Source organism: Budorcas taxicolor, chromosome 5 (genome assembly GCF_023091745.1).
Source record: "Budorcas taxicolor isolate Tak-1 chromosome 5, Takin1.1, whole genome shotgun sequence".
Classification (NCBI taxonomy): Eukaryota; Metazoa; Chordata; class Mammalia; order Artiodactyla; family Bovidae; genus Budorcas; species Budorcas taxicolor.
In genome coordinates this window covers 107685154-107712438 of record NC_068914.1, presented here as the reverse complement: position 1 = coordinate 107712438, position 27285 = coordinate 107685154, and the positions used below count along the sequence as shown (strand labels likewise).

Here is a 27285-nt window from a genome sequence, read left to right as displayed (position 1 = left end):
TTCTTTGCACTGACCACTGAGGAAGGCTTTCTATCTCCTCTTGCTGTTCTCTGGAACTCTGCATTCAAATGCGTATATCTTTCCTTTTCTCCTTTGCTTTTGGCTTCTCTTCTTTTCACAGCTATTTGTAAGGCCTCCTCAGACAGCCATTTTGCTCTTTTTGCATTTCCTTTTCTTGGGGATCGTCTTGATCCCTGTGTCTTGTACAATGTCCATAGTTCATCAGATACTCTGTCTATCGGATCAAGTCCCTGAAATCTATTTGTCATTTCCACTGTATATCGTAAGGGATTTAAGTCATACCTGAATCATCTAGTGGTTTTCCCTACTTTCTTCCATTTAACTCTGTGTAGAGTCTTCTCTTGTGTTGTTGGAAGAGGGTGTTTGATATGACCAGTGCGTTATCTTGGCAAAATTCTACTAGCTTTGCCCTCTTCATTCTGTACTCCAAGGCTAAATTTGCCTGTTACTCCAGGTGTCTCTTGACTTCCTACTTTTGCATTCCAGTCCCCTATAATGAAAAGGGCATCTTTTTTGGGTGTTAGTTCCAAAAGGTCTTGTAGGTCTTCATAGAACTGTTCAACTTCAGCTTCTTAGCATTACTGGTCGAGACATAGACTTGGATTACCATGATATTGAATGGTTTGCCTTGGAAATGAACAGAGATCGTTCTGTTGTTTTTGAGATTGTATTCAAGTACTGCATTTTGGAATCTTTTGTTGACTATGGTACCTAGTCCATTTCTTCTAGGGGATTCTTGCCCACAGTAGTAGATATAATGGTCATCTGAGTTAAATTCACCCATTCGAGTCCATTTTAGTTCACCAATTCCTAAAATGTCAATTTTCACTCTTGCCATCTCCTGTTTGACTGCTTCCAATTTCCCTTGATTCATGGACCTAACAGTCCAGGTTCCAATGCGATATTGCTCTTTATAGCATTGGACCTTGCTTCTATCACCAGTCACATCCACAACTGGGTGGTTTTTGTTTTTGTTTTTGTTTTTTTTTTGCTTTGACTCTGTCCCTTCATTCTTTCTGGAATTATTTCTCCACTGATCTCCAATACCATATTGGGCACCTATCAGTCTGGGTAGTTCATCTTTCAGTGTCCTACCTTTTTGCCTTTTAATACTGTTCATGGGGTTCTCAAGGCAGGAATACTGAAGTGGTTTACCATTCCCTTCTTGAGTGGACCACATTTTGTCAGAACTCTTCACGATGACCTGTTCATCTTGGATGGCCCTACATGGCATGGCTTAGTTTCATTGAGTTAGACAAAATGTGGTCAATGTGATTAGCTTGGTTAGTTTTCTGTGATTGTGGTTTCAGTCTTGTCTGCCTTCTGATTCCCTCTCTCAGTGCATACTGTTTTACTGAGGTTTCTTTTACCTTGGAGGTGTTAGTACCTTACTTTCAGCAAAATAAACTTTCTGATAATTTTGTTTGCCATGTTTTGAGTTCTAGCACTATACTGGTTGTATTTTTATTATTTAGCATGAAGTTTTAGAAGTATTCTTTTTTGAACCTTCTGAAAAATTTACTCTCTTCTTATAGGTGAAACTGTGACTGGTGAATTATCAAAACTCTTGGATGAAATAAAGCTCTGTCAAGAAAAGGATTATTCTTTTGAAGATTTGTGCCACACAATATCAGACCACTACTTAGATAATTTGAGCAAGATTTCAGAGGAAGAACTTGGGAAAAATGGAAGCCAGAGTGTAGTAAGTAAGGGGGGAAAGAAGACAATATGTCTGTCTTTGCCAGTTCATTGTGTACCTGAAAACCATGGGATTTATGTGTTATCTTACCTTTCGATTTAGCTAGGGTCAAATGTCAGGCTCCCCGTTGCGCTTTTCTGATATTTATTGGTGTTTCATTCTCACTGCATGTGTAGGGAAGAAATGCTTTGATAAATCACTTATGGTCTGTGATGATCTCACCACTATTAGACCCTTGTAACATATAAATTCATAGTCCTTTTGATTATGTTCTTTTAGTTTTATTGGGCATAATGACAGTGGTTTCCAAAGAAAGAAGAAAATCTTCCTTTTGTCTTTTTTCCCTGTTTTCTCTGAGTCTAACACCATCTTGAAGAAGAAAGACATAGCTGAGCCATGAGTGTATACTTCCCACCCACTTTGTAAATCATAGTAGGAGAGAGTCATTGTGGATAGTTTGACCTGAATATTTTCATAATCTTACACAAATCCCAATAGTTTGCATGCAAACTGTAAGCTCAGAATCTGAATCATGAGTAAGAGATTCTTGCTTAGTTGAATTTTTATATTGATACAATATCAAGATACAATACTGATATTGATACAATATCAGTCAGTTTAAAGTCAAGATTTTTATATCTGTCTTTAGTCCTATAGAAGGATTTATAGGATGCATTGGTATTAAAGGAAATGCATTATTTTTATGATGTGAAACCTTTTATCACTTTTAGTACTTAACTTGTTATAGAAATATACTTTCTTCAAAAACTGGTAATAGAGTGGATTGTGTTAAGTATGGCATTTTATTGATGAAGGCTAAAACAAGTTTGCTAAGTATACTGACTGTTATGAGAACATTTACTTCATTTCGTTACTTACTATTACTTAAAGTGACACTTTCCTAGGGTAGTATTTGCTAGTCTAGGTCCAAGGCCAGTCATACATTCTAGGCCTGTTTTTTTTTTTTCCTTTTACTGTGTTTCAAAAAACATCACATTATTGGCTCCAATAAAAGCTCTTTATGAGTATAATTATTCATAATTGATTAAGTATATGTATAATGAAGTAAATACTTGTATGTTTTCCCAAATGATATTTTTATAGTAATGAAATATTTACTGTACTAACTTTAATGTTAGGGCAAAACTCCTTGTTGTTTTTTTTTTGATCTACAACAGACCTATGCTAACTCAAATTATAAACCAGTTACATTTCCACATTCCTTGAAAGTTAATTAGAAATTAAGACATATTTATCCTACATAAACAATACATAGTGTTTAGGTCCATATCTAAAGATATCTCTAAAGTGGCTACTTCTTGTCTTTTATTTCTCAACCCACAAATTTTTCTGAAAGACCTGATATTCTATAACAGTGGTTTCAAAACTTATCTTGTTATGTACCAGTAGTAAACAAATTTTGAGCAAACATCCCAAATGTATTTATTTATAATTTTTAAGAATATATGCTATAAATTATGGGGCATATACTATAAGAAAACTTCAAGTGAGGATGATAAAATGTAAAATGGATGATCTGATTTTGTTCTTTTATTCAGTTGGTATCTTGTGCACCCTAGGGTCTGCATGCTCTACTTGGAGACCATAATTCAACCTTATATCTTTTGAGTAGTGATGGCAAGGGCTTTTGGCATTGAGAGGGTGACATAATTTGGGGTGAGTGGTGGCCAATTTTTTTTTATAAGTCAAAGACTTTTTTTATTAAAAAAAAAAAAGACTGTGACAGTACTAAGGGAGAAATGAATGCTCCTAAGTTGAACTTAAGTTCAAAATTCAAGCTTATATGTCCATAAAAGCTATCACTCTTTGTTCCTGTAGTAAAACTTTATATTGTGTTCTTTGAAAACATTATCATACAAAAATATTAAAGGTTACATGAAGCAGAAGAGTAGAGGGTACACATGAGTAAGAGTAAATAGTTCTATTTACCTGGAATAATAAAGTTCATAAATGGGGACAATGGAGATAAGATTAGAAGATAGAATGAGTTCAAGCCATGGATGATTTTGAATGTCAGGTTGAGAAGTTTGGTATTTATTTTTTAGGAAATGAGAAAAATCTAAAGGATTTTAGATGCATAAAATGCATTATTGAAAGTTGACTTTCAGAAGTTGATTCTGGTAGAAACTTGTTATTGAATATTTAAAAAGCAATGCAATTTATTTAACTCTTCTCTACAGCCTGTGTTGTATTTGGTTAATTCCTGTTTTGTCGAATGTCTGTTTCTATTTATCAAGAACGTTTTTCCAAGTTTTTAAAATGAATTATACTCTCAAATTATACAAAAATTTAACTGAGTACTTATAGATCATATAATATAAATGGTCATTACAGTGTTGTGAGCTGTAGCACTTATAATAGCAATAATGAGGTGTGGTTTCTAACTTCGAGTTCAGAATTTCTGCTCCAAGAAGTCTTAAATCACTGTGTGTAGACAAGACTAATATAAAAAACAAATAAATATTATAAGGATTGGCATTTATTAGGTGCTTGCTATTTGATATTTTAATTCTTTATATTACTTAAGCCACCTAATCCATACAGTAATCCTAATAATGGAGTTATAGAGTTGGACATGACTCAGCTGGTAAGTTACAGATCTAGGATTCAAACTCAGAGCCAATGTCATTAATTCCCAGCTATATTTCTTATACTAAATTACCCTGTAGCCAAAGGAAATTTTTTTTAAGGAAGAGATTAATGATTTATAGGTAGGGAGAGAGACTAATGATTCATGGAGGTAGGGAGAAATTAAATCACAATCTGGAGGAAGAGGAAATAATCTCTGCACTTGTATTGAAATGAATGAATGGGAGAGAATTTCAGTCTGCAGAAACATAATGTGCAAAAGCCCAAAGGTAAGGCCTAGCACTTAAAATGAGGATAATTTACCATGAGAGTTTGTTTAGAAAAGTAGTGGAGAGTGAATCTGAATAAGTCATAATAATTTTTAACATTGACATAACACTTTTTATTAATTGATTTAATCCTCACACTAATCCTATGAGAGAGGTATTATTCGTCCTACCATTTTAGAGATAAGAAAAATGGAGGCACATAGAACTTGTCTGTCCTTCCTAAGTTTACACAGTAAATACCAGGGCCAGTATGGTATTTATTGGATCTGGACAAAGGCAGTCTTACCACTCAACTATTTTGTTACAGAACAGCGCAGATAATTAGATTGGGAAGCTAGTCAGAAGTTTAATATTGATGTTGAGGAGAATAACTCTTGAGTATGGGAGTCCATTTATGAAGGAGACATTTTTAGAAGTTAGAAGTGGTACCTCGATGTCAGATGTTCTGGGGAGAGACTCAAACAGTGATTCTTAGCAATGGTCGTACATTAGACTTATCTAGAAAGCTTCAAAAAATGCAGACATCCTCAGGTACCATGGCAGAACAACTGAAACAGAATTGTTTTGGGTGATTCTGAACACTGTTCTTTAAAAAGCTTATACTAACATGTATATTATTGGTCTAGAGGACCAAAACTCTGCTAGGACCTTACTGAAGTAATCCAGGCCTCAGATAATGAGTCTTAACTGAGGTCTAACTAAAACCACAGAATTTTGGAATTTTAGATCTAAATAAATCTCAGACTTCTGGTGCCCAGCCTAATTATACTGTGCAGTTTAAGAGCTCTCTTGAAGTAGGGAGGTTTTAGTTCATCATTAAGGAAAATTCGAACTGTAGTTCAGCCATAATCATAAGTTGCAATTATTTCTATATTATAATGGAATGTTAAATGTGGAAAACACTTTTGTTTATTATTCACATTACTGGCTGAAGGACAGGCGTTTGAGTTCAGTTAAAATTTAAGTTTATATGATATGAAGCGTTCAACTTATTTGTTGTCATATGACAGATAATCCAGAAGTAATTTAGAAGAAATCAAAGTAAAGCAAAATCTGTTGTGTAGCATTTATGTTTTTAATAAATATGTTTTACATATTAATGACTTGGCTTGAATTTTTTAGGTATTTTAACTATTCTTTATCATTTTAACTTTTATTGCCTTTTTTATCCAATAGAGGGCACTCTAATTCAGTAATTTAAAATATAAAACCAGCCATCTTATGTAAGAACTTTTATTTTTGAATTGGAGATTTTGGTTTTATTAAAATATTAGCCTTAAGATGGTAGTTTGAAAAATTTTACTCAAATAAGTGAATTAGGAATTAAATTCTTAAAGGAAGCTCAAGTTAAAAATTGCATTTTATCTTGCATAATTTTAATTCAAAAGTCAGTCTGTTTTAAGTTCTTTTATAATATGCAAATGGAATCATTTTCTAAGTTGAATTAAGACATTATATAATCTAGAATGTAAATTTTGAAGAAATATAAATATCTTCACATTCTTTATCAACCCCTGAAACTTAGATTTTTGAAAGAATATAAAATTATCTGAAAAACATTTTCTAGTCACTTCATTTGTTTTCCCAAGTCATGTATCAGCTTTCCCTCTGTGTGTAAACAATGTACACACTTTTAAAATGTGAACCTACCATGCCTTAGAGAAATTTGATGATAGCATAAAGATCTTTAGAGCAAATTTCAGAATTTAGGTTTCAGGAAATCATTTTTTAAGATATAAATTAAAAAAGGCATTATTTTCTCACTATCCCATGTATCTAAGAAATAAATAAGAAGCATCAGGGATGAAATACGTATTTTTTCTCCTGAGGGGAAACCTAGACACTTTAGCAGCACCTAAAGGTTATTATTTGAATGGAGTTGTGTTGGCAAGTTTTGTGCAATTTAACTCTGCATATATTTCTTTTATATTATTTCACTTTTATATTTTATATTTCTCTCATATTATTTCACACCCTGGCTTTTTTCTCCCCCTAATTGTTAATTATTCTTGCTGATTATGAAGTGGCGCATAGTACTGTATCGTATGCACATTTTGAAACATATTTGACAGTAAAATATCTCTTAATCCTAAGAGCATTCTGTTAAATTATCCAAAGGCAGCAAACTTCCTTCCTAATTAAACTTCTATATATTTGAATTTCATGAAGTTTTTTGATCACTCTGCAGATATAACATCAGCCAATCTTTGTTTTGATATTTCCATTCTTGGTGATCTCTCTATATCTAACTTGAATTTAATCTTCCCAACAGAAAACTCAGCTATTATCATTTCCCTGAGAATCTATATTTTTTCTCATGAGTTAACTGTAATGTTTTGTTGGAAATTTGATAATAATTCAACGTTCTTCTAACCTTGCTCTCCAGATAATGACGAAGTTATTTTTTGACAACTCTCAGCCGCTTGTCACATTGACCTCATTCATTTGCCATAATGCACCTGATTTGTAATTCTGTTTCATGCTGTGCATTTGAGAATTCTTGATCCTGTTTTGGAATAAAGGCTTTGGACAGCCTGCCATTGTAAAGGAATCCCGTTTTGCTTCCTAATGCCAAAGGAAATCATTCTAGAGCCTGAGCTTAAAGAGACACGTCAGTGGAGATAATTACTTATTTTTGTGTTCCGGGAAATGTTTTTCACCTTGAAGAGCAATTAATTCTAATAGAGTATTGAACTAGTAACCAAAAAAAAAAAAAAGAAAATTACTGAACTCGCTCATGCTTCTAATGTATTTTATCATGGGACCATTTGAGACATGACTACTGAATACTGGGATCAATTCAGCCTCTAACAGATGAAGAATTAGATTCTCTACAATACAATCAAAGTCAATAACAGTAGATGGAAAATATTCTATGCGGCCTGCTTTAATCTCAGGCTTAGAATTTTAAAATTGTCTGGTATTATTTTAACTTGCTCTTGCCAGAATTTTTATTTCTACCATCTATGCTTTTTTTAATTTTTAAAAAATTTTTATTTTTACTTTATTTTACTTTACAATACTGCTTTTTAAAGTTTAAATATTTTGGTTGCTTAGTTTCACAACAGTTCCATTAACTTGATAGCTGCCAGTTTATTCTGCCAAATAATTAATAATGAGAAACAAAGTCTTAATTTGGAGAAAGAATGAGGTAGTCAAGACAGTGAATTTGACAGGGAATGAAAAAGTTCTAAAATGAACCAGGATAATGAACCAGTGAGACGTATATATTAATAAAAGTGGAAATAGCTTGCCCCTAAAATAAGTGAGACAAACATTGACTATGTTATATCTTTTCCTATAATCATCTGTTCTATGTTACTGAAATAAATCTATTCTAGCTTTGAAGAAGATTTTCTTTTTACTCTATAATCTTGCTTTTACTTAGCGTGGTGTCACTTCCCGAAACATTTAAAGATCTTTATTGTCATAATTATTATCATCAGCTTCACTAATTTACTGAGTCCTCACATTAAGAAATTATACTAATTTCTTCAATAACATGTATTTGTAACTTAGAGTAACATCATGGGCTTCCGTGTGGCTCAGCTGGTAAAGAATCCGCCTGCAATGCGGGAGACCTGGGTTTGATCCCTGGGTTGGGAAGATCCCCTAGAAAAGGGAAAGGCTACCCACTCCAGTGTTCTGGCCTGGAGAATTCCATGGGAATGACGTGTATTTGTAACTTAGAGTAACATTATAGTGTAGAGAACAGGAACTTGGAACTGAAAGAGACTTGTGTTTGAATCTCAGTTCTACTCCTTAGATAAATCATCCTGATCTCCAGATTTCTCATCTGTAGCAGAGTATTTCGAAAAAGTCTTTCTGACCTCTACTTTTGAATCAGAATGTCTGGAGGTAGATTTTTACAATAAACTCCTTAGGTGATTCTTGTGCTCTTTGTGAACTGCCCTAGAACATTTTTTATTTTTTTAAATTAAAAACAAAATTTTTAGAGCATTTTAAAATGTTAACTTCTTTCAGTCAACTACTCAGATCCATTTTCTTCTTCCTCACACAGATCTATGGATCTCAGATTTCAATGATCTGACTTTAATTTGCTTTTGCTTTCTTTTTCTGTTCCTGTGAATGCAAATATAATTAGTCATCAAGGCAAAATGATTTACCATTTCAGTTCAGTTCAGTCGCTCAGTCGTGTCCGACACTTTATGACCCCTTAGACTGCAGCACGCTGGGCTTCCCTGTCCATCACCAACTCCTACTCAAATTCATGTCCATTGAGTCGGTGATGCCATCCAACCATATCATCCTCTGTCATCCCCTTCTTCTCTATCCTTCAATCTTTCCCAGCATCAGGATCTTTTCAAATGAGTCTCTTTTTCACATCAGGTGGCCAAAGTATTGGAGTTTCATCTCCGGCATCAGTCCTTCTAATGAATATTCAGAATTGATTTCCATTAGGATGGACTGGTTGAATCTCTTTGCTGTCCAAGGGACTCTCAAGAGTCTTCAATAACATCACAGTTCAAAGATTTACCATTAAGTTTTGGTTTTTCTGTTTCTGTGAAAAATGTCATTGGACTTTTGATAGATATTGTGTTGAATCCATAGATGGTTTGGGGATAGTATGAAACCTCTATCAATATTAATTCTTCTAATCCATGAATACAGAATGTCTTTCCATATGTTTGTGTCTTCATTTTCATTTAAGTGGTATAGTTTTCAGTGTATAGATCTTTCGCCTCCTTGGTTAAATTTATACCTAAGTATTGCATTGTTTTTGATACTGTACTGAATAGGGTTGTTTTCTTTATTTATTGTTCAAATGTCTTGTTAGTATATAGAAATGTGGATGATTTTTATATGTTGATTGGTATCCTGCAACTTAATTTGTTGATTAGTGCTAAGGTTTTTGGTGGATTTCATTGGAATCTGAGAGCCACAGATGGAGGTGGAGTCTTTAGGATTTTCCACATATGACATCATATTGTCTGCAGACAAAGACAGTTTTGCTCTTCTCTTTCTGATTTGTATGCCTTTTATTTATTTTTCTTGCATGATTACTCTGGCTGGTACTTATGGCACTATGTTAAAAAAGAGTGATGAGAGTAGGCACCCTCTTATCTTAGAGGAAAAGTTTTCAGCTTTTCACCACTGAGTATGTTGTTACCCATGGGCTTGTCATATGTGGCCTTTATTATATTGAGATATGTTCTTTCTATACCCAATTTGTTGAGTGTTTTATCATGAAAAGATGTTGAATTTTGTCAAAAGCTTTTTTTGCTTCGATTGAGATGATCATATGATTTTTATCTTTCATTCTATGCAACTTAACTTTTAAACTATTTTATACTTGAAATTAAGTAAAAATGCTGTTAAAGTCCCATACAAATTATAAGTTCAGTTCAGTTCAGTACAGTCGCTCAGTCATGTCCAACTCTTTGCAACCCATGAATCGCAGCACATCAGGCCTCCCTGTCCATCACCAACTCCTGGAGTTCACCCAAACTCATGTCCATCGAGGCGGTGATGCCATCCAGCCATCTCATCCTCTGTTGTCCCCTTCTCCTCCTGCCTTCAATATTTCTCAGCATCAGAGTCTTTTCCAACTCTTCGCATGAGGTGGCCAAAGTATTGGAGTTTCAGCTTCAGCATCATTCCTTCCAATGAACACCCAGGACTGATTTCCTTTAGAATGGACTGGTTGAATCTCCTTGCAGTCCAAGGGACTCTCAACAGTCTTCTCCAACACCACAGTTCAAAAGCATCAATTCTTCAGCACTCAGCTTTCTTCACAGTTCAACTCTCACAGCCATACATGACCACTGGAAATACCATAGCCTTGACTAGAAGGACCTTTGTTGGCAAAGTAATGTCTCTGCTTTTGAATATGCTGTCTGGATTGGTCATAACTTTCCTTCCAAGGAGTAAGCGTCTTTTAATTACATGGCTGCAATCACCATCTGCAGTGATTTTGGAGCCCCCAAAAATAAAGTCTGACACTGTTTCCACTGTTTCCCCATCTATTTCCCATGAAGTGATGGGACCAGAGGCCATGATCTTCGTTTTCTGAATGTTGAGCTTTAAGCCAACTTTTTCACTCCCCTCTTTCACTTTCATCAAGAGGCTTTTTAGCTCCTCTTCACTTTCTGCCATAAGGGTGGTGTCATCTGCATATCTGAGGTGATTGATATTTCTCCTGGTAATCTTGATTCCAGCTTGTGCTTCATCAGCCGAGTGTTTCTCATGATGTACTCTGCATAGAAGTTAAATAAGCAGAGTGACAATATATAGCCTTGACGTACTCCTTTTCCCATTTGGAACCAGTCTGTTGTTCCATGTCCAGTTCTAACTGTTGCTTCCTGACCTGCATATAGTTTCTCAAGATGGAGGTCAGGTGGTCTCATATTCCCATCTCTTTCAGAATTTTCCAGTTGATTGTGATCCACATAGTCAAAGGCTTTGGCATAGTCAATAAAGCAGAAGTAGATGTTTTTCTGGAACTCTCTTGCTTTTTCCATGATCCAGCGAATGTTGGCAATTTGATCTCTGGTTCCTCTGCCTTTTCTAAAACCAGCTTGAACATCTGGAAGTTCACAGTTCATGTATTGCTGAAGCCTGGCTTGGAGAATTTTGAGCATTACTTTACTAGCGTGTTAGATGAGTGCAATTGTGTTGTAGTTTGAGCATACTTTGGCATTGCCTTTCTTTGGTATTGGAATGAAAACTGACCTTTTCCAGTCCTGTGGCCACTGCTGAGTTTTCCAAACTTGCTGGCATATTGAGTGCAGCACTTTCACAGCATCATCTTTCAGGGTTTGAAATAGCTCAACTGGAATTCCATCACCTCCACTAGCTTTGTTCGTAGTGTTGCTTTCTAAGGCCCACTTGACTTCACATTCCAGGATGTCTGGCTCTAGGTGATTGATCACACCATCGTGATTATCTTGGTCATGAAGATCTTTTTTGTACAATTCTTCTTTGTATTCTTGCCACCTCCTTTTAATATCTTCTGCTTCTGTTAGGTCCATACCATTTCTGTCCTTTATTGAGCCCATCTTTGCATGAAATGTTCCCTTGGTATCTCTAATTTTCTTGAAGAGATCTTTAGTCTTTCCCATTCTGTTGTTTTCCTCTGTTTCTTTGCATTGATTGCTGAGGAAGGCTTTCTTATCTCTCCTTACTATTCTTTGAAACTCTGTATACAGATGCTTATATCTTTCCTTTTCTCCTTTGCTTTTCGCTTCTCTTCTCTTCACAGCTATTTGTAAGGCCTCCCCAGACAGCCATTTTGCTTTTTTGCATTTCTTTTCCATGGGGATGTTCTTGATCCCTGTTTCCTGTACAATGTCATGAACCTCCGTCCATAGTTCATCAGGCACTCTATCAGATCTAGTCCCTTGAATCTATTTCTCATTTCCACTGTATAATCATAAAGAATTTGATTTATAATCATAAGGAATTTGATTATCTTGGTCTAGTGGTTTTCCCTACTTTCTTCAATTTAAGTCTGAATTTGGCGATAAGGAGTTCATGATCTGAGCCACAGTCAGCTCCTGGTCTTGTTTTTGCTGACTGTATAGAGCTTCTCCATCTTTGGCTGCAAAGAATATAATCAATCTGATTTCGGTATTGACCATCTGGTGATGTCCATGTGTAGAGTCTTCTCTTGTGTTGTTGGAAGAGGGTGTTTGCTATGACCAGTGCATTTTCTTGGCAAAACTCTATTAGCCTTTGCCCTACTTCATTCCGTATTCCAAGGCCAAATTTGCCTGTTTCTCCAGGTGTTTCTTGACTTCCTACTTTTGCATTCCAGTCCCCTATAATGAAAAGGACATCTTTTTAGGTGTTAGTTCTAAAAGGTCTTGTAGGTCTACATAGAACTGTTCAACTTCAGCTTCTTCAGCATTACTAGTTGGGGCATAGTCTTGGATTACTGTGATATTGAATGTTTTGCCTTGAAAACGAACAGAGATCATTCTGTCATTTTTGAGATTGCATCCAAGTACTGCATTTCAGACTCTCTTGTTGACCATGATGGCTACTCCATTTCTTCTAAGGCAATCTTGCCCACAGTAGTAGATATAAGGGTCATCTGAGTTAAATTCACCCATTCCAGTATGAAGTATAAAGTGATATTCCAAAGAGTATATTATCATCCTTATCATCATTTCATTTTTAGTTCTTCAAATTCTTTCAGTGCTGCTCACTTGTTCCTTAAAACTGTATCTTCTTTGTTACAACCCAAATTTGGTCTGCTTCTCCCTAACCCCCCCTTATTTATGTAAAACTCTGTAAGATTGAAACTAAACCTGTCTATTTGAAGTGCTTGTTTTAATTCCTAGAGTATAGTAAGTGCTCAATAATTTTTTTCTGGATATTCAACTAATCTTAAAATTTGATATTATCAATGTCTTCCTTTTCATCTATTCTATCTAATTAGAACTCATTTCATTTCCTCATAACTATAATCTGCAAAGTTCTGGATAACATAAATTAAGATGAGGTTTCACCACCATAATCTTCAAAGGTTGTGTTGGACCAAAACACCCTTCATGGGAGTTAAGCCAAGTGCCAGATAAGACTTTAGAAAGAGATGGTCCCAGAGATTGAACAGTAACTTATTAATTAATTTTCCTTCTACTGGTATCATCCTTTTAATAGAATACATAACCATAATACATGAGGACGTGTGTGTGTGTGTGTGTGTGTGTGTGTGTGTGTGTACATGTGAAGAGGGAGAGTAGAAGAAGAGGAGAGATATCATAATATCAATAAGGACTTGTATCTCTGTCCTTTAATTTAAGAGGTCTTTAATTTTATCCTAACCTTTGGAACAAGTGACATTTTATGGTTTTGAGAATGTAGCCATCAACACTGAAGAATCTGATCTTTTCTAAATGTTATAATATTACAGTTCAAAGCATTGAATTCTGTATTCATAGATCAGATATGAGAAGGCATATTTCAAAATTCTTTTCTTATCTGTAACCTAATTTTAAGAAGTTCTTTGATTATTTGTAAACCTGGATTCATACTTGCTTAACCAAAATGTCTGATTCACACACAGTGATGAGCTAGAGTAATTAGGGGGTGAAGTGAAGTGAAGTCGCTCAGTCGTGTCCGACTCTTTGCTGCCCCCTGGACTATAGCCTACCAGGCTCCTCTCTCCATGGGATTTTCCAGGCAATAGTACTGGAGTGGATTGTCATTTCCTTCTCCAGGGGATCTTCCCAACCCAGGGATCAAACCTGGGTCTCCTGCATTGTAGGCAGACACTTTACCGTCTGAGCCACCAAGGAAGTCCAATTAGGGGCTGAGGTGTGATTATTTATATATAGTGGCTAAAGGAGACCTCTCTGAGGAGTGCTGTATAAACTGTAATCTGAAGGAAGAGAAGAATCCTATCATAAAGTACCAAGGAAAGAAAATTTGGAATAAAAATAAACACTTACCTGAGGTGCAAAAGAGATTAATATATTTAAGTACCAGAAAGGAGCGCAGTGGGATAAACTAGAGTATACTGAACAAGATAAAGAATAGAATGGAATGGGATTGGAAAGCCAGGTTAGACACTTACAGGTCATGGAAAGTGATCAAATTTTTTTTAAATAAAAAAGTTGTAAGCAGGGAAGTGATATGATCTGGTTTATGGGAGCAAAGCTGAAAAGTTTCTGCTTCCTCTAAATTCACTGCTAATTATATTTTAATATCATATTTCTGTATGATATTATATTAATAGAATAATACATTTAATGATATGCTTAATTATTTGTCTTATATCTACTCTGTGCCAGGTTCTGTACTAGGCCCTGATGTATATTGACAAGATTGATACAGCTTCTGCTGTCATTGAACTTCTAGTTTTATCAGCCAATACAGACATAGTCACAGGCAATGATGAAACTGTAATAAATGTTATAACATGGGAAATATTTAATACAAGTGGCATTAAATACATGAGAAAGATACTAAATTCAGGTTTGGATGATTACGGGAGATTCTCCGAATTCACTTCTTTTCTCTTTGATTCCAGTTGTATCAAGTAGGCAACCACTGTACTCATTGTTTGTATTTTCCTTACTTGACTTCTCCTCCTCACAGTCCCTTGGCTTTACGTTCTTTATTGAGCATTCTCTTCTCTGGAGTGGGAACAGCTCTTTGTGTTCAGATAGCAGCTCATTGTTCTTTATTTCCAAATCTACAGTTCTATCCTCGACATCTTACTACTCTCCAGTTTTGTATTACAGCTGCCAGAAAGACTCCTTTCTACAAACATCTCACTTCCTTTTGAAACCCAACCTGTCAAAATGTAAATTAATTATTTTCCACTGAAATCTGTACCTGTTCTCATTTTCCATCTTTCTTTAATAATGGAACAGTTATTTCATTGTTTCAGGACAAAAGTTTCCGTATTATGGTTAGCCCTTTCCCATTTCTTTTGTTCTCCTGGTGTATTACAGAGTTCCCTTTGTTTATTATCCACTTCATCTTCTAGGAACTGCCTCATTTCTGTATTCATTTTATATTTTACAATAAAACTCTGCAAGAATTGTCTCTTGTTTCCAATGTCTCTCAATTTTCTCTTCAGACAAGTCCTATGACGCTTTCTTTTTCACCAGAACTGCCTTGCCGAGGTGTCCAGTGACTTCTACATTGCTAATTCTGATAAGTGAAAGTGAAGTGAAGTTGCTCAGTCGTGACCAACTGTTTGCGACCCCATGGACTGTAGCCTACCAGGATCCTCAGTCCATGGGATTTTCTAGGCAAGAATACTGGAGTGGGTTGCCATTTTTTTCTCCACGGGATTTTCCCGACCCAGGGATCGAACCGTGGTCTCCCTCATTGTAGGCAGACGCTTTACTGTCTGAGCTACCAGGGAAGCCCAGTAGACAGTTCTTAATTCTTGTCTGACGGGATCTCTGAGGAGCATTCGATAGTGTTGACGATGCCCCCTCCTTTACATGCGCACTTTCTTTGCTTCACTTCCTGGACACCACTCTCTTTTGGTTTTCTTTCTAATCAATTGGCTTCTCATTATCAGTTCCTTTGCTTATTCCTCCGCATATCCTGTTCCCAGGGCTCAGTCCCTGGAGACTTTTCTTCTTTCTCTGTGTGGAATTTCTTAGCTAAACATGACGAAAGTTTCACAGCTTTAAATACCTATTATGGACCAGCAGACCCCACATTTATTTTTGTTGTTCAGTTGCTCAGCTGTGTCTTTTTGCGACCCCATGGACTGCAGCATGCCAGACTTCCCTGTCCTTCACCATCTCACAGAGCTTACTCATGCTCATGTCCATTGAGTGGGTGATGTCATCCAACCATCTCATCCTCTGTCGTCCCCTTCTCCTTCTGCCTTCAATCTTTCCCAGCATCAGGGTCTTTTCCGATGAGTCAGTTCTTCACATCAGGTGGGCAAAATATTCGAGTTTCAGCTTCAGCATCAGTCCTTCCAGTGAATATTCAGGACTGATTTCCATTAGGATTGACTGGTTTGATCTCCCTTTTGGTACCATAGGTTTTACTTATTTATTGTATTTATTGTTTGGCTCCCTTGATTAAAATATAAGCTTCACTGTGGGCAGAGTTTATTGTTTTTTAAGTTTTTTTGATGATGTTGACTACTGTCATCCCAGTGTTTAAAATGATACCTGGCACATGATAGATACATGATAAATATTTATTGAATGAAATAAAGTAACTCTACCATAGGCCCTCAACTCTCTATATTTGGATTATATAGTTTCTAAGCTGGTCATCTGTATAGTGGAAAGAGCATATATTTTGGAGTTGTACAGATCAGGATTTGTATCCTTAGGTTTCTGTTTACTAGTTATATGCCAGAGTTAGTTGTTCACTTTCTCTGAGCTTCAGTTTCTTCTTCCATAAAATGATCATAGTAATTCCTACCCTATCATGAAGTTATCATGAAGACAATGTGAGAATGTGTAAAATGTATTTAGCAGTGTGTTGGATGAATAGAAGGTACTGAACTAGTATTTATTCCTTTCTTTGTAGTCAATCTGTCTTAATTCTGACCCATCCCTATGTAACACTACCAGATACGCCTTCCTGAAATGGAGTTTGTATGCTTCAACTTGTGATAAAGAAATAGATGAGAGTCTTACTTGACTTCTCTATGCTGGAAAAATTCTTCCTCTTGGATTTCAATAATGTCAAAGTCCTTCGATTCTGCTCTTATGCTTCCTTATCCAATGATACTTCTTTCTGTTCTCCTTCTTCCCACCAATATACCCTGTCCTTTTGGCATTTATCTAAACATATCACTAGTGTATCTTAGTTCATTCTCTTTGCTCATTATCTTTCACTCTTCTGTTCCTGTTTAAATTCTGTTTATCTTACAAGGTGTACTTCAAGTCTTTATAGAGTATAGCCTCCTTACACCAGCTCAGGCCATTTTTTTTCCTTTGAACAGATGGAGAATCTCAGAAGAGAAATAGGAACTATTGAAAAAATGAAATGGAAATCCAGAATTGAAGAGTACATCTTACATTAAAAGAAGCTGAAATTCAAATGAATGTATAATCTTTATTCTATATGATCATACAACTTAACAGCTAATTAGTCTTGATTTTAAAGCATATTACTTATGAAATAAGATGGTAAAATTGTTCTTTTGTCACAAGATCTGACTAACGTTTATAATTAAGGGCAATGAAAAGTTAATTTGACATATTTTACTTATTACATAATCATTATTATATTTCATGACACTGAAGTATAAATGGTAAGCAGTTCACAGAGTGTTTGGCTTTGCAAATAGTAAGTGCTCCATACATATTTTTGAATAGATTAAAAACATGAATTCTACTCAGATCTTTAGTTACATAATAAGATTCTGCTATAAAATTATAATTTATGTTTAAAGGTATATTGTGAAAGAGCTCTACATTAAGGCAATATTATTACTTACCAATACATTAAATACTCTGCAAAATAGAAAAGACACATTATGATATTTTATACTCTTAAAAAATGCACTGTACATTGAAAAAACTAAAATGGAACTCTGTTTTACTGTGAACCTAAAAATGGTCTAAAAAGTAAAGTCTATTTTTTTTAAAGGTAGCCTTTTATTTTAAAAGGCCTATCCATTTTTCTGTACTGCTTCAGGTCATCCAATCAATAAATATTCATTGTACCTCTACTATGTACCAGCTACTGTTACAGGGTAGATAAAAAGTGAATAGGGCATTTTTCGTTGTTCTCCAGAGCTTGGAGTTTGGCAGAGAAAGTATATGTATAGAAATATTAGAATAGAAATAACCAAGTAATAGAATAATAGTAGAATAACCAAATAACAGAAATACAGGGTGATAAAATATTTTACCAAACAATTCAGTAAATGATAGCCTAAAGTGTTGTGGAAAATGGGGAAGAGAAACTATTTTTTCTTTTATTCCCAGGATCTAGCATGTTGCCTGATACATTGTAGCTCTTCAGTTTTAAAAGTGTGTTGAAAAAAAGAAATAGTTGTGTAAATGAAAAGGTGTCCTGCTTAAATACAGTGTGGGAGGGACACTAAAAAGTGGAACGACAATGACCACTTCATAATAGAGTAAGGAAATAAGGGCATGTCATGAACTGACTCCTGTGTAGTTCTATGTTCTCATTTCTCATTACATTCCCCACTAACCAGTACCTCCATGAGTTTCCCATAATCTCTTTTATCTGTCTTTATATGCCTCGAGTTCTTGCACTCTCCTCTAACCCATACCAATTTTACCATTTTTAATTCTCATCATCCATCAAAACTTGGCTCTAATGTGACTTCCTTCCAATCTTAGCCCATCCTCAAACCCTCTCCTTGGTTTGGATTAGGTTCTCCTTAAAAGGCTTCCTATGGTCCAGAATTCCAATGTTCCTTAATAATACTTATTATGATTATCACTGTAGTAAGTAATTATAAATTTTGTTGGATTCTTGTTCTCGAAAATAATAGACTATGGACTCCTTGAGAGCATGTTCTCAGATTCTCATACATTGCCTGCTACATAAAAGGAGACCTATTTATATTTATTGAACCAATGGACAAAAGAATGAATGACTAGATGGATGGATAAGTGGATAGACAAATGCTGTAATAAAAATGTGATCCCAAATGCTTGACTAAAAAATTGTGAAATAAATAGCTATTTATTTCTCATTCATTTAAAGTCCATAGTAAGTGCTCCTGATCACCAGGTGGCCCTCTTCCTAGTGGGAATTCAGGAACCCAGACTCCTTGTATCTCCTTGCTTGGATATCTTGAGCACAAGCTTCCAAGGTCATCTGGCTCATCTATAAAAGTTGTCAGAGGGTGAACATGATGGAGGATACAGGTCAGAGGTTGTAGAGGATGGGCTTGGAAATAGCAAACATCACTTTATTCATATTCTATTGACTAGTAGCCACTCATATAGTCACATTGCCCTTCCAATCTGCAAGGGAAATTGAAAAATATAGTCTAGCTATGTACCCTAAAAGTAGTGAAAATGGGTGAGTAATTACCTAATCAGAATTGACTGCATATCTTTTATAATTTAAATAATTTTTCCTTATATACATATTGATTTTTACAGTTCTTATTCATAGAGTACTTTTTTAAAAATCATGGTTAAAAGTTGGATTATACCTGTTTATGTGATAGCATTCCTAGATATATTATTTTTGGTTTCACTACTTTCTTTATGGTGAACTATATTTGCTTTCATTTGATTTGCTGTAAAATTCCTTATTGTATATACTGATTCCTCCCCAAAGTAATATTTTTATTTATCTTGCTATTAAGATCTTTAAATCTCAGGCAACTATTTCTGCAATACTAGCTTTCTTAAAGTCAAAAGTGTAGCCTTGGACCTCATTTTATTTCTATTGACAAGGAGAATTAGACTTCATTATTTTGAAATGGCCTGTGATCATACTTTAGGCCTTATGGTAAAGCTTTGTCTACTTCCATCAAAGAGGTGTGTCAAACAGAACACTGTACACTGGCTCCCATGCCAGGGGAGGACTCCAGCTACATAGAGGATAACAAAGACATCATGATATCAACCATTAGGATAGCAGTCAAATGCTTCTGCCCATTGCATGTTAATACTGGAGTCAACAAAGAAAACACAGCTCTGTCAAACACTAGATGGAGTGTTCTCTATGTCTCTTAAATAGAGAAGAGATAGCAGAAGATCAGCTCCAGTATGTTGGTTCCCCATGGCCAGTAGAGTCTCCTCCTGGCACCAACAGAGATCAGGCACCTGTCTTGTACAGCAGAAGCAACTCAATGCCCCTGTAGAGTCTAAAATCCTGAAAGCTGAGAGCCATTGTTAGTGAGGACCATTACTGCACTGCTTACTAGAACAAAATGAACCTGAAACTGGGCAAGATATTCCCATTGTTGTTGTTGTTTAGTTGCTAGGTCATGTCTGGCTTTTTGCCACCCTGTGGACTGCAGCCTGCCAAGGCTCTTCTGTCCATAGGATTTCCCAGGCAAGAATATTGGAGTGGGTTGCCATTTCCTACTCCAGGGGGTCTTCCCGACCCAGGGATCAAATTCAAGTCTCTTGCATTGCAGGTGGATTCTTTACCACTGAGCCACCAGGGAAACCCAGATATTCCCATAAAAGGGCATAAACCTGAAATAGGCTGCATGAACTCCATTTCTTGATAAGGAAATGTTCCAGGCCCAAGGCCTATTCTTATGTAACGAATGGGGAGCAAATGACTGGGCACATAAGGCTGACTTTCCCAACTTGGTGACACCTATATGTAGATTAAACCAGGTCATTGTTGAAAATATGAAGAGAAAATTTTCTAAATTTCTGCAGTATATGATTTTCTAATTTTCTATGTATTTCTCTAAAACCAATTCAAATTGACTTAAGCAAAAAAAAAAAAAAAAAACAAAGAATGCATTAACTCACATAAATGAAAAATCCAAGCATTTATGTATGGTCAGATGAAAATAAACAATGTAATCTGTTATCTATTTCTATCTCTCAGTTTGGTTTCCCTCCATTTCATATAGATTATACTATATACATTCTCAAGCAAGCTTTCCCCAGCAGATGGCAAAGAATGTAAGTAACCAAATATTAAAAAATCTTTTTAGTGTAACAATCCCACTAAAAAGTCATCTTTCCCCAAATTCCAGAAAAATGTCTAACCTTGGTCACATTTTGACACATGGCTCGATCCTAGTGTCCCCAGAGATGTATATACACTGATTGGTCAGGCCTGGACTATGTGCCCACGTCAGAGCTTGGGTAGTGGGCCATCTCTACTTGAATAAAAGTGTTCAGTCACATCTCAGGGAGTTCTTTTTAGCTATACCTGGCATCCTTGAAATGTGCTTATTTCTGCATGGTCGGTATAAACTGGCTTTGAGTTTGAATCTGTTGCTGATGAAGAGAGCCTGGAAAGGTGTAGTTTCTATAGCAAATTATCGAAGAAGGCTGCAACCTTTTTCTTACTCCTAGGCTATTTGTTTTAGAAAATATCAAATGAAATAACTAGGAATTATTGGATTATTACATCAGTCCTACCTGAAGTTGGACTATGCCTTTCTAGAGAGTCTGAATATGAAGATTAAGGACTTTTAAAACTACTTGCTAGAACTGGACAGGGAACAACAGACTGGTTCCAAATTGGGAAAGGAGTATGTCAAGACTGTATATTATGACCCTGCTTATTTAACTTATATGCAGAGTACATCATGCGAAATGTCGGGCTGTATGAAGCACAAGCTGGAATCAAGATTGCCGGGAGAAATAACAATAAACTCAGATATGTAGATGACATCACCCTTATGGCAGAAAGTGAAGAATAACTAAAGAGCTTCTTGATGAAAGTGAAGGAAGAGAGTGAAAAAGTTGGCTTAAAACTCAACATCCAGAAAACTGAGATCATGGCATCGGGTCCCATCACTTCATGGGAAATAGATGGGGAAACAGTGGAAACAGTGACAAACTATTTTTGGGGGCTCCAAAATCACTGTAGATGGTGACTGCAGCCATGAAATTAAAAGATGCTTGCTCCTTGAAAGAAAAGTTATGATCAACCTACACAGCATATTAAAAAGGAGAGACATTACTTTGCCAAGAAAAGTCCATTTAGTCAAAGCTATGGTTTTTCCAGTGGTCATGTATGGATGTGAGAGTTGGACTATAAAGAAAGCTGAGCACTGAAGAACTGATGCTTTTGAACTGTGGTGTTGGAGAAGACTGTTGAGAGTCCCTTGGACTGCAAGGAGATCCAACTTTCCTAAAGGAAGTCAGTCCTGAATATTCATTGGAAGGACTGATGCTGAAGCTGAAACTCCAATACTTTGGCCACCTGATGTGAAGAACTGACTCATTTGAAAAGACCCTGATGCTGGGAAAGATTGAAGGAGGGAGGAGAAGGGAATGGCAGAGGATGAGATGGTTGGATAGCATCACTGACTTGATGGACATGAGTTTGAATAAGCTCCAGGTGTTAGCGATGGACAGGGAAGCCTGGCATGCTGCAGTCCATGGGGTTGCAAAGAGTCAGACATGACTGAGTGACTGAACTGAACTGAAAAATACTTGATTGTATTATGTATAGTACTCTTGCAATCACGTTATAAATCATACAACTTGAAGTTTAAAAGATGTACCTTCAGTCTTCATCTTTAATCTCAGACTGCATGCTGGATTGCTTCTATGTATAAGGTTAAGTCATGATAGGACAGCTCTGCTTCTTGTAAGTCTGATCTGATGTGACTATCCTTAGTAGAATCCTCCACAACTGTGCATTCCTTAGTGAGAACTTTGGAACCTAGAAGTTTACATCTGTGTGTATCCTGAATAATGTTGCTGACTCTCACATTTTTGTTGCATTGATATCTTTCTGTAATGTTTATTTTACATTTAATTTCATCAAGCAGTGTCTGTATCTGGAATTTCTGTCAATGTGAACTTAACTCGACATTTTCCTCTACAGTGTTTATATATAGACAAAGAAGTAAAGAGATAGAAAAAAATTCAGGATAGTATTATGACAAGAACTACATGAGAACATTTGAGGGGAAATAGCCCACTGCTGAGACACCAAAATCAATGAAAACTGAAAAATAGCCTTTAGAGTTAATAGGAAATCATTGGTGATATTGGGGAAAGAAATTTTAGTTTGGATTTGTTAATAACCAAATGGCTAATATAATCATTTCATTTTTAAATAGTAAATACGTGGATAGAAATTAAAGAAAATATTTGTTATACTGAATTATTCATTTAACTATATTGGTATCATTATTTGTTTTTGTCTCAGCACAGTCATATACTAGACATGGGAGGGCTTCCTAGGTGGCTCAATGGTAAGGAATCTGCCTGCCAGTGCGGGAGCCACAGGAGATGTGGATTTGATCCCTGGGTTGGGAAGATCATCAGGAGGAGGAAATGCCAACCTACTCCAGGATTCTTGCTGGGATAATCTGATGGGCTATAGTCCATGTGCTTGTAAAGAGTCAGACATGACTGAGTGACTGGTCTTGCACTCACTGGATATGGAAATAACTTTATTTAGAAACCTTGAGCTAATAGAATTCATTCACTGATATCATGAATTCATAAACTGAGTTTAGCGTCTCAAAGTTCTGGTTTAAATTTTAGTGTTGTCACTCATCAGCTGTGTAATGGTGCACACAAATTATTTTATTTCTAAGTCATTTTTGTCATGACTGGTATAATGGAATCAATCATGCTTGTCTAAGAACATACTTTTTCAACATACGTGGCTCATGAACTCCTACTATCGTAACAGAATTTTTTTAAAAACAAGAAATGATATATTTCAGATACAGTTAAGTATTGTGTCATGAAATATAATTATGACTATTAAAAGTGAATTTCTTTTTTTGGTATGACAAATGATACAATCCATTTACTTTAGATATTTAAAAAGACTAAACGGACAGGTTTTGTGTTTTTGTGTTAAAATGTAAATTACAATTTTGTTATGTTTATAGCATAAAAATACTTTTACAATATGATGCTTACATCTTGTGCATACAAATTTAACACTTTAAAACATTATTTTAGTGCTTTTCCCCATGTGATAGAAAATTGAGCCTGTTGTTTGTACTTAACTGCAAATAGCAACGATGGAGAGACTTTATTCTCATTATGTGAAAAGCCACATGGATAGGATCTCCATTAATTTCACTCTTTTTAATATTGTTTTTTGAAGTACTTAGAGGGGTTTTTAAATGTATTGTTAATGACTTCTGAACAGAATAATGGAGCTTAAAATCTGATGAAGGTGAGCTTGAAGCAAATTTGTATCTTTATTGTTTTCATGTTCTCATTAGTTTGTTATGGTTCAACATCAGTGTTCCTTAAGCTTTTGTCTTTAATCATGGGTCATTTAAGTTATCAGTTCTCTCTTGGAGTCACAGTTGTAAGTGAAACTTTTAATGACAGTCTTCTGCCTGTGCTTTAGGTTAGAAGTTTCTACTTCCCTGATTGAGTCCTGGGAATTGGTACCGTCTGCAAAATTCTATACTATTTAGTGTATGTTGAGAAAAGTTACATTGAGAGTATTATTTAATTGATTCTCGTAAAGGAGAAACTAACCCTATGAATTTTTAAAGTAAAAATTAATTCATTTGAAGCTCTTTCCCTCATTGTCTCCTTTCTTTATTGCTCCCAATATCCCTTTTTTCCATATATTTTAATATTTTTTCTGTATCACCATTTTTCCTCATTAGGATAGTTAATGACATATCTTTCAGAATTAATACAAATAAAATCAGGAAAGTTATAAAGATATATAAAGCTTTTCCAATATAACAAGTATTTTGTTGTACTTGGGATGAAAGTCTTTGCCTATATTTGTAGGCTTACAATAATAGAAGTCCATTTTGTAGCAAGACTCTGATATAATTATCTATTATAATTAAGTACTTTCTTTGAAGAGGTTGCTTATTCAGACACTATCTGAATAAAGCAGAGTTTCGGCCAGGTAGGCTATGAATTAGGAAACACTCAGATGTGGCTGATATAGTAGCATGAGATCAAAAGGATTTGTTATCAAGGCTAGTTTAGAGAAAGAAAGACACTGATACCATTGCCTGGAGAAATAAAAGGATGTAAAGATATGCTCAAAAATAATTTCTAGTATTTGTAATTGTTCATAAAAGCAATCATAGAATAAGAACTTAAGCACATAGTCATTTTAATGTATATATTTATTGATTTGACTTTTAGTGGTTTAGTAAAGAGCAAAATACATGGGATTTTAAATTATGCTTTCTTTGTATCACAGACTTTGTCATATTCAGTTCAGTTCAGTTCAGTTCAGTTGCTCAGTCATGTCCGACTCTTTGCGACCCCATGAATCGCAGCATACCAGGCCTCCCTGTCCATCACCATCTCCCAGAGTTCATTCAGACTCACATCCATCGAGTCCGTGATGCCATCCAGCCATCTCATCCTCAGTCGTCCCCTTCTCCTCCTGCCCCCAATCCCTCCCAGCATCAGAGTCTTTTCCAATGAGTCAAATCTTCACATGAGGTGGCCAAAGTACTGGAGCTTCAGCTTTAGCATCATTCTTTCCAAAGAAATCCCAGGGCTGATCTTCTTCAGAATGGACTGGTTGGATCTCCTTGCAGTCCAAGGGACTCGCAAGAGTCTTCTCCAACACCACAGTTCAAAAGCATCAATTATTCGGTGCTCAGCCTTCTTCACAGTCCAACTCTCACATCCATACATGACCACAAGAAAAACCATAGCCTTGACTAGATGGACCTTAATCAGCAAAGTAATGTCTCTGCTTTTGAATATACTATCTGGGTTGGTCATAACTTTTCTTCCAAGGAGTAAGCGTCTTTTAATTTCATGGCTGCAGTCACCATCTGCAGTGATTTTGGAGCCCAAAAAAATAAAGTCTGACACTGTTTCTACTATTTCCCCGTCTATTTCCCATGAAGTGATGGGACCAGATGCCATGATCCTCGTTCTCTGAATGTTGAGCTTTAAGTCAACTTTTTCGCTCTCCTCTTTCACTTTCGTCAAGAGGCTTTTTAGCTCCTCTTCACTTTCTACCATAAGGGTGGTGTCATCTGCATATCTGAGGTTATTGATATTTCTCCCGGCAATCTTGATTCCAGCTTGGGTTTCTTCCAGTCCAGCGTTTCTCATGATGTACTCTGCATAGAAGTTAAATAAGCAGGGTGACAATATACAGCCTTGACACACTCCTTTTCCTATTTGGAACCAGTCTGTTGTTCCATGTCCAGTTCTAACTGTTGCTTCCTGACCTGCATACAGGTTTCTCAAGAGGCAGGTCAGGTGGTCTGGTATTCCCATCTCTTTCAGAATTTTCCACAGTTTCTTGTGATCCACACAGTCAAAGGCTTTGGCATAGTCAATAAAGCAGAAAGAGATGTTTTTCTGGAACTCTCTTGCTTTTTCCATGATCCAGCGAATGTTGGCAATTTGATCTCTGGTTCCTCTGCCTTTTCTAAAACCAGCTTGAACAGCAGGGAATTAACTTATTTCTTAATGCCCTCAACCTGTCTTGGCATTGTTTCTGTGAACTAGCATGCAAGTCTATGGTTTAATTGTAAATGATCAAATTTACAGTAAAATGCATATCTCCAAGGGATCTTCTTGACCCAGGAAAGATCTTGATCTTCTCAAACTTGTTGTCTGTTGCATTGGCAGGCAGATTCTTTATCACTGAGCCACCAGCAAGAATAAATATAGGGAAATGTGGACAATAAGACCTCTCTCTGGAGCTTGTGTAACCAGACAGATGTTTGTCATTGTTCATTTTGAAAGGCATTTCCTCAGGAAACTTTCACTTCCCTTGTTTTCTGTGGCACACTGCTTTACTTCCTTGTCTCTCTTCTATCCAACTGCTTTGTTGTTGAGCTGTCTTGTAAACTTATATGTTATACCTAGGTGTGGCTTCCCTGGTAGCTCAGTCAGTAAAGAATCCACCTGCAATGCAGGAGACCTGGGTTTGATCCCTGGGTCAGGAAGATCCCCTGGGGAGGGAAATGGCAACCCACTCCAGTACTCTTGCCTGACAAATCCCATGGACAGGGGACCCTGGTAGTCTATAGTCCATAAGGTCACAAGAGTTGGACATGACTTAGTGACTAAATCATCACCACCACATACCATGATGGTCTCTGTACTCTCGAGGCTTAGACTACCATGTACATGTCAAAGAATCCCAGTAATGTATCATTAACCACAGCCTTCTCTTGAGTTCCATATTTATACTTCCAAGTTTACCCTGGGCATGTTTTCAGGCATTCAGACTTCAACATTTCTAAAACCTTATTCAAAGTGTCCTGCTCTTTCTCAGTTAATTCTAACTCAGGAGAGGTTATTACCAGGTATACAATTGTATGAACTAGAAATTTTGCAGTATTCTCTATTTTCTCTTTTCCTGTGTGTAATCATTTTGCTAATTTACTAATTTATGGTTGTAAATACTATTTTCTACTTCAATTATTTGATTTTCTTTAGCAGAAGCCTACTTTTCATTCTTTCCTTGTGATTCCTATGTGATAGTGATCTTTTGGTCAGAATCTAGTTTTTGTTCCCATTTGTTATTGCTTATCTTTGTTTCACATAAACTATGTGCTTAGAAGACTGTTTTGTTTTTTCTTTGATTTGGCTTAGAGCGCACGTGCACACACACACACATAACTTATGTGTACATGTGTACAAATGTTTTCTCTTATTTTTT

The 27285-nt window shown here is 36.0% G+C and overlaps 1 protein-coding gene across 1 annotated transcript in view; it reads left to right on the top strand.

Annotated features, from left to right (window-relative positions):
* Positions 1-27285, top strand: part of ANKS1B (ankyrin repeat and sterile alpha motif domain containing 1B) — a 1150548-nt gene that overhangs the window by 188785 nt on the left and 934478 nt on the right. The window contains exon 8 of the mRNA XM_052640785.1: positions 1557-1723. Coding sequence (XP_052496745.1) covers positions 1557-1723 — 167 coding nt within the window. The remainder of the gene's footprint in view (positions 1-1556; positions 1724-27285) is intronic.